This window comes from Exserohilum turcica (assembly GCF_000359705.1).
Source record: "Exserohilum turcica Et28A unplaced genomic scaffold SETTUscaffold_23, whole genome shotgun sequence".
Lineage (NCBI taxonomy): Eukaryota > Fungi > Ascomycota > Dothideomycetes > Pleosporales > Pleosporaceae > Exserohilum > Exserohilum turcicum.
Genome location: NW_007360059.1, coordinates 112,476 through 127,455, shown reverse-complemented (window position 1 = coordinate 127,455; position 14,980 = coordinate 112,476). Strand labels below are relative to the sequence as shown.

At 48.0% G+C, this 14,980-nt stretch overlaps 5 protein-coding genes across 5 annotated transcripts; 3 read left to right on the top strand and 2 right to left on the bottom strand.

Annotated features, from left to right (window-relative positions):
• The first annotated feature begins 1,165 nt into the window (after positions 1–1,165).
• Positions 1,166–1,754, top strand: SETTUDRAFT_169470 (uncharacterized protein). The gene is made up of 2 exons (XM_008028272.1): positions 1,166–1,472; positions 1,526–1,754. The coding sequence occupies exons 1-2, from the start codon at positions 1,393–1,395 to the stop codon at positions 1,608–1,610; spliced, it is 165 nt and encodes a 54-aa protein (XP_008026463.1). The 5' UTR covers positions 1,166–1,392; the 3' UTR covers positions 1,611–1,754.
• Positions 1,755–2,115: 361 nt separating this feature from the next.
• On the bottom strand, positions 2,116–3,319 carry SETTUDRAFT_28838 (uncharacterized protein; the record flags this gene model as incomplete). Its single annotated transcript, XM_008028188.1, has 2 exons — positions 2,116–2,210; positions 2,263–3,319. 2 exons carry the CDS (start codon positions 3,317–3,319, stop codon positions 2,116–2,118), a joined length of 1,152 nt encoding a protein of 383 aa, XP_008026379.1.
• Positions 3,320–4,618: 1,299 nt separating this feature from the next.
• SETTUDRAFT_39902 (uncharacterized protein) lies at positions 4,619–5,337 on the top strand (the record flags this gene model as incomplete). Its single annotated transcript, XM_008028207.1, has 2 exons — positions 4,619–4,704; positions 4,764–5,337. The coding sequence occupies 2 exons, from the start codon at positions 4,619–4,621 to the stop codon at positions 5,335–5,337; spliced, it is 660 nt and encodes a 219-aa protein (XP_008026398.1).
• Positions 5,338–5,504: 167 nt separating this feature from the next.
• SETTUDRAFT_28837 (uncharacterized protein) lies at positions 5,505–5,921 on the bottom strand (the record flags this gene model as incomplete). The annotated part of the gene is made up of 2 exons (XM_008028187.1): positions 5,505–5,520; positions 5,572–5,921. 2 exons carry the CDS (start codon positions 5,919–5,921, stop codon positions 5,505–5,507), a joined length of 366 nt encoding a protein of 121 aa, XP_008026378.1.
• A 3,353-nt stretch (positions 5,922–9,274) lies between these two features.
• On the top strand, positions 9,275–10,898 carry SETTUDRAFT_28836 (uncharacterized protein; the record flags this gene model as incomplete). Its single annotated transcript, XM_008028186.1, has 3 exons — positions 9,275–10,210; positions 10,273–10,695; positions 10,821–10,898. 3 exons carry the CDS (start codon positions 9,275–9,277, stop codon positions 10,896–10,898), a joined length of 1,437 nt encoding a protein of 478 aa, XP_008026377.1.
• Between the last annotated feature and the right edge of the window lie 4,082 nt (positions 10,899–14,980).

Here is a 14,980-nt window from a genome sequence, read left to right as displayed (position 1 = left end):
GAGAGATTGGGATAGTGAGATGGCTGCTGATAGATGCATTGCGATTCTTTCACAGTCCTTTTGTCGTAAAACGATCATAAGCAAAATAGCAAATGATGATGGGTCTATTTCAGTGTTCAGGCCCAAACATTTTTCCTCGTTGCTCCAGTGCATCCCTTTCTCATTGCCTCAGCTTCGTATTCCACTCTCATGCAGTTGCAGCTTCCGGTTTCTGTAAGCAGACGACCCCTGATCCCAGGCTAAACCTCTATCGCTTAGTGGTGATCTTGCCCAAATAGTTTTAGTTTCGTCAGCGATGCGTCTTTTTTACAACCCTCAGAAGAATTAACGCATTATATCTTACTACATGGTTTAACTTTTTTTGAATAAGCGTACACCAGGCAGGTCCGTGTCGTACGTGGGATGACAGTTGGGCTATGTGCGCAAAGCGGAAGCTGCAAGTGCATGAGAGTGTACCTGTTACTATCAGAGGCCATTGTACATAGAGACGCTTTAACAAGGCATGATATCGTAGGCCACTGGAGGTGGTCCTATTGATTTGTCTCACTTATGTGAATACTTGTTGTAATGCTCTTATGACCAAAGGATTGGTAGCGTGTCAGAAATGGCAAGATACAGTTGTTAGTGATTACGGCAGCGCAGCATTTTCGAACAGCCCCACCTTCCACACACAGCTTAGCGCGAGAAGTCAGCCATAAAATGGTTGGTATGATTGGTCAATCCTTAATCTTATGAGAACTAGTTAACTAGATTCTTGGAATGTTGCCTCCGGGGTTAAAGCCGCAATTGCTAATGACTATAATGTCAAAGAGGGCTTTCTACATAAGCTGCCTGTTGTGTGTCAGCACCAGACTATACGTGCTAGGGATTGAAGAAAGTGCGATGCATAAGGACATATCTAAGTAGCAACGTCGAACCGCGATCATAAGTGGTTAATTCTTACGCTATAACTAACACTACTTGTTGACTATAATGTAAGGCTGATGGTCAGCATAATCTTTTTCTGAAGAGATAGTGAAATTAATTGAAGAATGCTATAGAGGTGTCAGACTGTTAGGGTTTTCTGATCAAGGATTGATTTAGATCACTGTGATAAAAGACTGTGATAAACTTGATGATAGAAATTGATTGTATTGATCGCTGTTCTGATTCCAGCGGCGCGCAGGTGCGCCGCCTTATGAGCTCTGTCGCTATTGCTTTTTGCATCAGGTAGACGGCTGAGTATCAGCCTCGCCTAGGGATGGGTCTTGGCGATCAGCCCTGATTGGCTGGGATCACAGAATCCAGGTGATCGAGTTTCCACCCGGATTCTGCCACTTATCTGACAAGAGGAGGGTGCAACTTGTTTTATGAGTATTGTGAGAGGCTAGCAGGATAAACACATGCAAGGCAATGGCACTTAAACAATCAACAGAAGCAAGAATCGAGCGTCGCAGGGAACAGAACCGCATTTCCCAAAAAAGACGTCGTAGGTTGCGAAAGCGAGAGAATTGGCGCATTTCTAACACTGTTGTGAAAAGGTGACAAAAAACGCAATACAAATACGCCATGCGATGACCAGAGAGTTGCTCTTGCAGAGCGGCATGCCACATGCTACCAACTTCGTCTAGCAGAGCCTGAACAGGAGGATCAGAACAATACAATCGCAGATGAAAGAAACCACCACGCATTAGCATGGAGCTATAGCGACCTTACTGCGAAAACTTCTTTAAATGCATCACCCAACCATTTGCGGGAGCCGCCAGCGATGTTAGAGTACACAAGTCCGTTCGAGGAAGGTTATGCGCTGCTAAATGGGGAGCCTGTTTGGAAATGTACAGAAACGGCAGATACGCGAAAGGAAGAGGTTACGCACGACTGAGGAAATAAATGTTCCGAGTGTTCGGCTTAACGGCTACTCAGTTTATTTACTTGAAACAAGAATGTGGGCATGAAGCTTCATGCAGGCACAAACTCAAGCATCATGCCAGAGTGTGCGCTAGTGATACAAAGTGCTTTTCGATTGCCGAATCGCATGCATAGCGAACGATGAGCAAAATGAGATAGAGGTTAAGCACTGTCATCTACTCCGTGTTACAATCAATCCAATCTTTTGAAGTTTTTACGCCGGCAATACTAGGATATATGGGTGTTGAAATAGTCAAAGTGAGCTGCACACAAAGCCACTACTCCCGAGTACATGAGAAGCAGAACCGAGCCTTTTAGCAATCCTATGGCTGTCAGTCATCTTAATGTAGTTATTCTGTTAGAGAGGGAACATACGGGATTGAATTGGCAGCGATAGCCACAGCGCAATGCCAAGAAAGCACATCGCAATACCGATTCGACCGCTGCGTGGGTCAAGATCGTGGCCGACGAGCACGAACAGTGGCCTAATGAGAAAAAATGTCTGCAATGTTGATTGGCAAATGCTAATCCAGGACCAGTATATGTCCCCCCGGTAGGCAGCGCTGATGTCCGCGAGGTGGTCCACAGCAGCAGTAGCGAGCGGGAGGATAGCAAACTGGACAACAGCATCACTCGATTCCCAAGCAATATCTTCGTCCATTGTCAATGCAACGCCTCGTATTTGCTTCCACACGCTATGCACTAGATTAGCAGCAGCTAACTTCAGCGCCACTAGGCAGACTAGCAGCACAATCCACTCAGGGTCTCTTCGACTATTATAGCTCTTGCTTGCAATATCACGGTACTTCTCAGCATACCAGTACCAGAAGTAACAAGCAAGACTAATGGACAAGAGAAGTAGGATAGGTACCCCCCGGGACAGCCACAGGCTGTCTCCCGCAGCAGCTGTGAGGATAGGGAGCGACTCCAGCCCGACTCCGTATGTGAAGAGCGCAGCCAAGGCCGCACTGCGTAAAAAGACTTTGGAAACATTTGTGAGAATGTTGGCATGTGGCTGCATCCCGGGTCCTCCAATGTAAAGGTTATGGAGGACAAGACAGAGCGCGCCTGCTACCAAGGGCTTCGCATACATACATCCGACCAGGAAGATGTTAGCGGCTGTCGTCGCGTTTTCCATGAGCATCAGTCTGGTAAGCTCAAATTCAGCGAGCGGCCCAGTGACAAGAGGTGTTTGGTATACCACAGTTGCTAGCATCCGGTTGGATGCCGATAGATGCATAAGATGGTACGTAATGATCAAGATGCAATCAACCACTACAGCGAACTGAACCATCTCTACAAAGATGGAAAGCAGTGTGTCTTCATGGTTCAGTCTTAGCCACTCAATAGCCACGCTTATAGCCACTGAGTAGCAGAGTAGAATTCGGTGTACCGTGGATATTTCTTCAAGCATGTCTTCCAGCGTCCACATTGCATGCTGTCCGATTTCTTTGAGTCGGTACGCGAAAGTCCGGGTGGGTGGAGGAGATCGCAGTCGACCCCGTGATCTGGGTCGTGATTGGAATTGGTTTGACATGCCGAATCCTGCAGAGGGGTGGGTAAGGAATCCAAGCAGTTTGGTTTATTAGACTCGCCACGCAGTGCAAGAAGTGAATATACCAAGTAAAGCAGATGAAGATGACAAGGCTTGCAACGTGGCTATTGAGTAGTCTTAAACTTTCATAAGATCACACGATGTAGTTTTGGTCACCATGATTAGCGAACAACCTAGTGGTCATGCTGACGCGTTTGTCGATACTGGTATTGAAGAAAAGAAAAGTCAAATTCAAAGATCATCATTGCGCGCTCATGCTGTAGATTCGCTGATGCAAGAAGATATTGATGGGTATGAGGCAACGACTTGTTTGGCATCAGCTTAACGTTGAATTTCTTTGCGATAAGAACAACTGCATATACTGAAAAGATGCCCTACTAATGCCCTTTCTTTGCAACCGCCATGCAGCCGTGTACTGTGATAGTATGCTATCCAGACGTTTATGTTCCTACATTGCAACCACACGCAACCATAGGCTGTATCCACAACTAGCTATCGTCTCAAGGCTTTGGTTCTGACCATGCATATAGTGAACAGGTCAACGCATTCGATTGGGTGGGAGAAAGGTCTAAGAACGATTAATTTTCTCGCCACGGGTTACGCACATGGTTGACAAGATCATCACGGCTGTTTTAGTGAAGTAGCGATGAGCTAGGAAAACGCTGACTGCGCAACATCTCGGTACATTAATGGCCCGCTAATGAGCGCATCCATGTCCGGCATGCACCACCCCCCAGTTTTTTTTGGAGTTCGTGTGATGGCCAGGGCCTGCAAGAACTCCTACGGCGCTTATCCCGCTAGCGCATCTTCCAAACTTGCGGAACATTGAGACCCACTACACCAAACATGGAGACCCACTCTACTTGAAGGCCCACACATCGCGGTTGGCATGGTGCTGTAGCAGCGGTGCAAACTGCTTATGCTTACGGCGCAGCATGCTCGTTCAAATCAAGATTCTGGCCATGTTGGGATCCGCTACGCCAATGCTCGAGACCCATTGCACTTCAACATCCCTGCAACACGGCTGGCAGCGCAACCTTGACACATACTGCTTATGCGTATGATTCAGGCTAGCTTCAAATTTCAGTCTATCACTGTGTTCGCCGAGCATTAACGTGGTATTTATCATATGCAGTGAGGTTGTATTACTACGATGAGTGTTTTAATCTACCTCCCATGGCGAACAAGAAATACGCCACTAAAACCCAGGCCCTGGAAGCGCGTAGAATTTGTAATAAGATGGCGCAACGAAGGTATAGAGAGTAAGTGTTTGGTTCGAGTACGCTGAATGTAGCCCAAGCGCCTTCTGACTTTGATAAAGCAAAAAGAAACAAAATCAAGCGGGTTCGAAGTCTTCTCAACAAAGCAGAACAATGGAAAATGAAACAGATGGAGAAGCACTGAGTGCAGTTCAGCATCCGGATGCAAGTGAGCAAGAAGCCTCAAGCGAAGTGGAGAACACCCCAAACAAAAGAAGAAGACCGAATCCTTCCAGTGCACCACTCACTCCATTGGAGCATCTAGCTATTATGGACCAAAGCGTTGAAGCACTTTCTGTCATCGACAAAGATGCTTGCGACCCGAAGGCATTAATGGATGGGCTCACGCGCATCAAAACCAAACTACAACATGTCGTCAATCACGTACACGAATGGAAGCAACCTGCTCTACAGCAAGATGCTTCTAATGTCATGAGCAGCCATTACAATCCGCATACATCGACTGTAGTTTCGGGAAGCGCAACAAGCTTAAACACAAAAAAGATACAAGCGCTCAGTGCAGGAATGCGTAGATACTGTGACGAGAAAAAGCTTCACGACATGATCGCATACTATGAGAGAGCGGGAACACCGGCGCAACTCAAGATCACAATAAATCCGAAGCTATTCGTGTAGATATTGTATGATATGAATAACAATTTCATGAGCACGCTGTTCTTTGTTTCATTGCGTGCAAGACTTCTAATATTGTGAACTGTAGCGAGAAAGCCTCAGCGCATTTTGTGATAGTGAGCGCTTCTCCAAAACCTCACAACAGATGGATAGATGGAGCAAGGCTCCTACTACCAATCCATGCCCCTGGTTAAATTTCAGTAACTATACATGTGAATTCGGAAGATGCGGACCCACTCTAGTTCTTGTGTATAAAAGGGCGCTTGTGAATTCTCATAAGACGTGTGGAACCCCGGCCCCACGGGATATGGGTAGTTAGAGGAGCCCCTGCCTCCTAGCGGCCCATCTGACATGTGTTTCCTTACATTATCTGGTACCCTTCTTCTTTGGTCTCTGTAGTTTGTTCCAAACCTTGTTTTGATCTCTTCTTGGTTCCTCTTGATCACTTCCTGGTTCCTCTTGATTTCTTCTTGGCCCTTCTTGATGTCTTCTTGGCCCTTCTTGATGTCTTCTTGGCCCTTCTTGTCCTCTCCTTGGTTCCTCTCTATCACTTCCATCTTCTTTGTTATCTCTTTCAACGCCTCCATTATCTCTTTAAAATTGCTGAAACCATGTCGTATCATTTGGTCCAACAGCGTAATGATAGATGATAACTGGTCTATGCTTGAATTTGGCGCGTCATTCCTCGGAAAATTGCTGGAAACCGGTCAGATACTATCTCTAACACCACATCTTCCAAACAGACTGGGTATATGCTGCTGACCCTGGTGGACGTCCTCCGACATGACGGCTGCCTATAGGGGGCACCTGTGGATCAAGGTCGTTGGTATTGGGGCCGGGATATCCAGATCCAGAAAAAAGATCTTGGTCTTGTTGATCCAAGGGTGGGAAATCATGATTGAAAGCCTCCATGGTGGCATCTGACAATAGTGAAGACGATGACTGAACAGCAAAGGGGCTTGATATTTGTGCTGCCACTCTTGCCGAGTCGACTGTGCCATCGCACTGCATTGGGCACTTTCTTCTGCAACGGGATAAATTCGGACACGAAGTGGGTACGAACATACAATGGAAAGTGGATCTCCATACGAGACAAAGGATGGCCGGAATTGGGATAGCATGTAATTTGCATGACAGTCATCTAGATCAACCACCACAGATGATTACACGTAGTAGTAAATCTGGCAGTGGGTACTTTGTGAAGGGAATAATACATTCCAGCTATACACAAATCCATACCCTGGGCATCGTGTTTGCAACGTGCTTGGAGGTTGATGCAACCACTGCCTCGATCGCGGCTACGTATTGGCTTTGGGAACGTACTACTGCAAGAAAAAAAAAATAGCCTGTCCAGAACGTGCTGCCGTTCGCCCGCTGCAAGATACAGAGAGAACGAGGTTCGTGCGTAGGTGGGGGAACAGCAGGGCCAAAGCTCCGCGCAGGCTTGCCGGGCCATGGTCGCTGCCAACTTCTTGGACTATATCGCTACCACCTCCAATATGACTGCTCTAAGCGATACCGATGGGGGTAGGCGGCGCAAGATTTCTCTCCTGCGGTTCAAAAGCATGAAGCGACATGTCGTATGCTTACTGGGTGGATCCACTTGCTGCGTGGACTCACATTCCTGCACATGCCTGCATGCATGAACGATCACGTGGGTCAGGGGGATGCGTCATCACGGGCGTTCGCTGCATGCAGAGGATGGCGATCGGCGGAGATTTGCTTAGCCGAACGCCGCGCTTACGCCACTTTCAACGTCGTCCACGTTAGACAGACAGCAGTCCAGCGTCTGTGTTGATTGGAATAGCACTCCCAACGTTACCCTCATTCACGTCTACAACAAGACCATCAGGCTCGCTTTCCAATGCCTTGTTTGGGGCGGGCACAAGCCAGGGTGATGACTTCCGTCGTATCCGTCACCGCGTCATTTCCTGCGGCTTTGCGGCGCAGCAATCTCGAACATCGTATGACGAGTATGAATTGATTCAGGATGGGTGTAGGTGCTGCACTTGGAAATAAAGGCCGATCAGGCTGGGCTGTGTATCGGCCGTATGCTTCCCACTGTGCCGAGGAACCTAAGAACACTCCGCGAACTGGAAAATTGACCCGTGCGGCACAGTTTGATTTTCTTGGCAATTCTGCCTCCGGGGGACAGGGGTGGAAGCCTGCACCATCGCCTTGAGCTCACTTTCGGGAGCCGCGCGCTAATACCGCCACTTAGATGCCGTGCTGAAGGAAATGAAATATGGGTCGTGCACGACATGTTGCCTTGAAACTTGCCTGTCCCGGACCAAGCGACGCTGGTTGACGGCACAGCAGACGCACCAAAACGCTGAGATTGTTCTGCCGCCATCGGCATCGCCAGGACGCTGCGCCACATCATTGCAGTAGCTGCATTGATCTCGGCTGCAAGCTAGGCGCGTCTGCACTGGTAATGCTTACGTCTTGCTTGCTTGCACAATCATATTGCTGACGGTGACTGAGAAGACAGAAGCCGAGATACAATCATTGGCGATTGCGGCTTCACCCTTCCACGCAGCGGCAAAGCGGTTTCGAACAGCCTCACCTTCCGTACATGGCTTAGGGCAAGAAGCCAGCCACAGAACCATCGATATGATTGGTCAGTTCTCAATCTTATGATGACGGGACTTTTGACATGATGCCTGCGGAGGTGATGCAGCAATCGCTAATGACTGTAGTAGCCACGCACGGCAATTGCATTCGCAAAGGTAGGTGTACGTAAAGATGCCAGAATTGTGCAAATGGCCCACAGTTTGTGCCTCAGATCTAACTGCCGTCCCCGGTGAAAACAAAGAGATCAGTGGACGTCGGGAAAGACGATTGCAGCATCAATTCCGAGCCCTTGTTGGATCTGGGCTTGTGCTTCAACTAGTCTCTCTTAATGACGGCAGAGATTTATGAACGTTGCTATGCCGCAGTGCCACTATGTTGCTACGTTGCTACGTTGCTACGTTGCTATGCATAAGTCTGCCCGCTTCTCAACACCACTGTGCTTCTACGTCAATCTTGCCGCTCATCGCATAATGTATACCTCCTCTACTTACAAAAGCCGTGTTGTAATTAGCTAAGCTTTCTCTAACAAGCACAGCGAACAGCGAGTGGTTAACCATTCCTGAACTAGCAAAATGACGCAACTCGCACCATGGCCAGCGCGTGAAGAAATACGGTAATCATTCTCTCTTATATCTATACGTTATCATTTGTGTGGGTAGGTAATAAAGGCTTGACTGATTCTGCACGTGCACATAGCGCTGGAGGTTGGATATTCCCAGTCGCGTCTGGCATCCATAGTCGCACGATGGCTGCTAGAGCGCTGGTCCTTGTCGTTTCATAAAGGATGGTATGACTTTGCGCGCGATAGTGTTTGAATGTGAAAGTGGCTGCCTTGTTGGGCCATGATCCGCTATTTAGGTGGCTCTGCTCCGCGAGGATACACTCCTCACAACATGCAAGCAGGAAGCATGTCATAGTTGAAATGACCGCTAGGCAGCGTGTGGAAGCCTACTCAGTCAATGCCACGCCTTGCGAAGCATTCAATTGTCACAATCCTTTTTGGACTACGCTCATCAATGTAACCTTTTGCAGAAAGTGACCTACGTCACCAGTAAGCGACAAACAACGTAAGCGGAGTGTCATTAACTTACCCGAAAACAGCTGACGCGCGTAAATGCAGTCGCCGTTATCGAAGCAGCTATATGAGACTGTCGCCGTCCCCAATTGAGCACAGAAACTCAAAAAGTAACTAGTCATGGCTGTAACGGCTATTTTGCTCGTTCTGAGCGCTCTGTGGAGCCTGAGTGAAGCTCAATCTGGAGATGTGTCTGCAACGCCTGTCTTCGATCATTATTGCTTTCCTATATCGGGGGCTCCATTTTCCACCAACAGCCTACAACCCTTAGTTACAATAATCTACAGCGACATGACACTGACTACCGCTCCCTTGACATTAACTGTGAGTGAGACCGAACCGTCAACAGGTTGTCTCGATGGCCCTGCCAACTCAGCAGATGTGTCACGAGTTACAGGTGCACCGCCTCCTCCTGACGCTACAGAAATTCGCACACAGAGTGCTTCTGGGTCTTTCAATCCTACTCTTACGGCCAGTGTGACCGCATCGAGCTCTCTTGCCTCCATAGCGAGTGATGAACCCCAAAACATGGTTTCTGTACCAGAGACCAGCAGCCTTGTCGCCACTGGAGGTTCGACTTCGGCTGTAGACGAAAGTGCTGGGTCTTTTGTCAGCTCTGGGCAGGCTACCATGAGCTCTAGTGCAACTGGTATAAGTGACAACGGTCGACCAGCTGTAAGCCCCAATCCAAGTAATATAAATGATGATGGTGAGCCAGCCGTAAGCCCGAGTGTAAGTGGTGCAGGTGGCAATGGTCAATCTCCTGCGAGTCCTGGTGCGAGTGGCAGTAGTCAACTTGTCAGCGGCGCTGCTCCTTCCACTTCGCTTACCGGCCTCCCCACTAGCATCGGGGAATCAGGTGCTCCTATTCCTACAACCGCTACGATTAGTGCTTCTGGAGTGAGCAGTGTTACAGATCTCTCTCCGGATGGCCCTACACTTACTGAGACAAGTCTTGGTGACAAGTCCACATCTTTGGCGGGCGCACAGGCTTCTGACTCTGTCGGATTGTACAGACCTACAGGGTCTCTAACAGGACCAAATGCGAGCAATCAGAACGGCACAATTGCTCTTTCTGCGCCCTCTGTCGATGCTCTGAAGCTGTCCCTCTTCCTGAAAAATCTGGGTGTATGGGTGTTTAATGAGAGTAGAATAGTTGAGTTGAGCGCTTCAAATCCGAGAGAAGATACAGATGACTTGGCCAGCCTAGTCGCGGCGATTGGTGTGGTAAGCTATCCTGCTCGCGCAGTGCGTCATGAGTTTTCTACTAACCCGTGTGCCCTAAACAGCAAGAGCAGACGCAATTGAGAACACTACGGACCCTACTCACCCAATCAGGATACCCAGACGTGCCGCCCTGTCGATACGACCTACCCAGCAATTTAACTGAACTCAGTTTTCTCATGGTCACACTGAAGTCCATCAACCTCGGCGTTTTCATGTCGATGGCAGAGGCAGCAGATGGGCCTGTTGCCATCTTGTTGTCAAGTATCGCGAGCGTAGATGCAAAGCACATTGCGCTTCTTGGTGATTATTCCCACCGAAATGCAAGTGCACAGTCTTTTGACACACCTGCGACTCCAGCGTGGGCGTATAACATCGCGCTGGAGTATACTCAGCCAGGCTCTTGCAGCGTGCAGCTACCGCTACCCCTATTGCCAAAGCTCACAATAAATGAGAAAACTGCTTTCCATGTGCAGCCAGGCACAAACGTGAGTGTAGGGTGGGATACCGCAGCTAAATCTGCTCTTGATCAAGTGGGTCGTCGCGCTTTCGTAGCTTGGGTGAATCAGGTTGCCCAGCCTATATTCACTTCACTAACGTTGTTCGACGAAAGTTCTGGAAGTACGATAGTCCCCTCCAGCCTGTCGGGCACAGCTTTTGCAGTTTTGACAACGCAATCAGAGCTCACTAGCATTTCTGATCTCACTGCCGCTACCCTGGCAGGTCCTGTCGTGGTCAGCTCCTAGTTCTAATGTTTCCTAAGCGTCCATCGCATTCCTTCACCTCAATAGCCTAATTAAGCCTATATGCTGCTTATTTTCCTTTCTATCTATCATCTAAGCTTAGCCTCAGTATCTACAAAGAAACTCTCAACTGGTTTAATTAGTTACAAATCGTGTGGTATCTATTTTTTAGATCTAAGTGTCTTATGCACAATACTTTCACCACTGAAATAACTAGAATATTAAATTTGCCTAGGAATACTGTGCACAAGCTAAACTCGTTTTTAATGTAACTACCAAACTAGACATATAAGGCATAATAGTATTCAGCTCCTCTAGTTATTAGGAGAGTATTTCAACCAACTAATCAAGTACTTCAAATTTATATGGTGAAGGAACAACATTGCTAACCTGAAGCGAATGCTGGCTCTCAGAACGATCGCTCGTGTTGTGTGTGTCAAGTGAGGCATAATTTATCATTCCCTATATTTGTAATTATGTATCATCTGTGTTTGTTCACCATTCTTAACCAGACTCTTGTTTCTTGCGACTTGGGTAGCATTGATTTTAATCGGCTGGTAAAAGCGTCGAAGATCCTTAACTATTTGCTATAATATCTTGGCTTCTTGACCTTTCAAAACTCATCATGTAACTAACGTGTTCCACGGGCGAGCGCCGCACACGGGCGAGCGCCGCACCCCACCAAACTTGCGCACCTCTATAAGCCTGTAGTTCTACCACAATATAGTTATTTTACTATATATTTATATAATAGATTAAGCAGTACCTAGAGTATCTTTCTTGCACGTACGCGAGTTATGGCCAGTCTCTCTGCACCTGCTGCAGCGCGCCAAAGCCTGGCGGCTAACACCTGGTCGCTCTCCTCCCTGACGCTCTTCATGAGCAATCTGCTGATCAGCCTCGCGCTGAGCGAGTAGATCCTCTCCAGCTCCCTTTGTTAGCACTCCATGCTTCTGTATCCGCTTCCTTTTACGCTGCCTACGCTTTGTTGCTGCCTCGTTAGCCCTCTCAAGGCTGGCGATCCGATCGCGCATTAGCTCAGCCGAGAGCATTATTGTCTCTGCCCCCTTCTTAAGCTGGTCAATTGCTGCAATAATTGATGCTGGCGAAGAGCTCTTGTGCCGCCGAACCCGATCACGTATTAGCGTTGATTGAGCTTCAAGCTCGCGTGGGTTACTTGGGGTACGAGCCTGCCAGACAGCCTCTGCAATAGCAGCTGGAGGAGTAGGCGTACGCAGCTTTATGTTAAGCTTTGATAGAACAGCGTCTGGCTGGAGAGGCACAAGGCCTGCGCCTCGAAAAGCTGAGCAGATATTGGCCGGCGTGAAGGATCGATCAAACGCTGCCTTGAACGCTGGCAGAAACTCGAGCTTAGTGATGTGGTTGATGTGGTTGCGTATCAGGCTCTCCACCTCACGGCTGTACGCGCGCTTCAACGGCGAGAAGCAGCCAACGTCAAGAGGCTGGAGCAGATGAGAGGAGTGAGGCGGCATACAGAGCGTGTAGATATTGTTCTCCCTACAGAACTCTTGGAACTGAAGAGATTGGTGGCTCTCATGGCCGTCAAGAATAAGCAGGCGACGTGTGCCGACAACGCGAGTCTTTGTGTAAGCGTCAAAGTGCTTTAGCCATGCGACGCCTAGCTCGTTGTTCGTCCAGCCATTGTCGCTGACTGAGATCACCCAGTCGCGTGGGATCTCTGCTTCCTCGTACCAGGCAGAGAGGTGATACTGGCCAGCGAAGATGAGAAATGGTGGAACTGCCCAGCCAGCTGCATTGATCGCTGCGATCAGCGTTACCCACCCGCGATTGCCTGGCTCAACTGCCTTTGGCCTGCCTCTTCTCTCTGACGCTGTAACGACAAGCTGAGTCGTGATCTTGCCTATCATAAAGCCAGCTTCGTCAAAGTTGTAGACGTCCTCGTCGCAGATACCGTACTTGGCCTTTGTCTGCTCTACAAGCTCAAACCAGCTCTTGATTAGAACTGGATCTTCACATAGAGCTCTCTGCCTATCGTACGATCGATTGAAACGCGTCGTAAGACTGTCTGTACGCTTGACAAAGGTAGACGGCCAGTTGACTCCAACGCGTCCTCCACTGCGCGCAGCTAGCAGCTTATTAGCCATATCACGCACAGCTGCGTACGTAGGCGCAAATCCACGTTGGTCTAGATCAAGTATATAGCTGACAATTACCTCCTCTTCTAGCTGGGTCAGCTTCTTCGAGTTAGGCTGGCAATCGCGTCGCGCAGAGACACCAGCGCGTCGGCGGCGGATTGTTCGTTCAGACACGCTATAGATAGCAGCTGCACTCCGATTACTTAAGATCTGCTTAGAATTGATTGAGGAGATAGCAAGCTGAACATTTGATTCATTTAAAGCTGATAGAGTAACGCTGCGTTGAGCCATTGTACGATAAGATGGGAGAGGTGCGCAAGTTTGGTGGGGTGCGGCGCTCGCCCGTGTGCGGCGCTCGCCCGTGGAACACGTTACTACATTAGAAAATAACATATACTTGCTGAAAGGTTGTAGTGTGGAACACTTCTTGCTACTGCTGGGAAACGGATGCTGTTAGCACTGTAACAAATAAGATATCTTTATGTTAAGAGTTAACTGCGTTCTTGAGCTGATATGGTACGTTGAGATTGATGAACGATGCCCTTTGTGCACCCTGTTATTTCAGTTGAATCGCTTTATTCATTTTGTACTAGCTCTCTTCTCCAGCAGATACGCTTTGTAATAGCGTCTGTAACAAATGTTTCTCCATTCTTAAGTGACCAATCGTGATGCTGTTTACATGTTTTTTCTGATTGGTATTTGATAATCTTGATACACAACTTAGCCTTCACAATGATAGTTAGCTAATTATATCGCTAGTCCATATCTTGCATGTTGACGAAACATGTTATGAGGCAATTACTCCATACGATAATGGGTGACTTTGCTACATGATGTACTAGCCATGAAAATCCAAGGCCATGTGCATTGACTCTATCACGACTGCCGATAACGCTTCTGAAAACCCGTTGGGTCAAAATCAACAAATCAAGGCCTGAGTACTGCATATTTTCTCCAACAAGAACCTTGACACATACCCAAGTACCTCTCTTCTCAAGAGATTTCGTGTGGGTTTAGGCAAAAACGTTCTATAACGATATCATTTCGTAAGTTAGTAACATGAATGAAATTCAAAGTAGGGATACAGCGAAGAAGATTCCGATGATAGACATTTTACATGGGGCAGAGGAAGGTATCTGAGGAAACAATCAGAAACCAAGGCATTACCTTAGGCTACCCCGCTCGATGTATTAGAGTACAGCAAACTGTAAAGAGTTCTCAGACAAGAACATATCAAGTAATTTGCTATATTCCAACAATTGGCCATATTTATCCAAAGTAAACTCAACTACTACTATGAATTCCGCGTATTTCACGTATGCACTAATACTCCATGCACGGAGAAGTCGCACGGTAGATATTGACCAGAAGTTTACATTCATGCTCCCCATCCATTGCATTTAACAAGTTAGCATCAGGCTTGTTCCCTACTAGATGGTATACTATGTCGGCAGTGAATTAAAAAGCATGCTTAGAATTGAACTAACGTAGTGGATAAGCGAGTCGCGCAGGCAAGCGAGTCGCGCACCCCACCAAACCTGCGCACCTCTATAAGCCTGTAGCTCCACCACAATATATTTGTTTTACTATATATTAACATAATAGATTAAGCAGTACCTAGAGTATCTTTCTTGCACGTACGAGAGTTATGGCCAGTCTCCCTACACCTACTGCAGCGCGCTAAAGCCTGGCGGCTGACACCTGATCGCTCTCCTCCTTGACGCTCTTCATGAGCAATCTGCTGATCAGCCTCGCGCTGAGCGAGTAGATCCTCTCCAGCTCCCTTTGTTAGCACTCCTTGCTTCTGTATCCGCTTCTTCTTACGCTGCCTACGCTTTGTTGCTGCCTTGTTAGCCCTCTCAAGGCTGGCGACCCGATCGCGCATTAGCTCAGCTGAGAGCATCATAACCTCA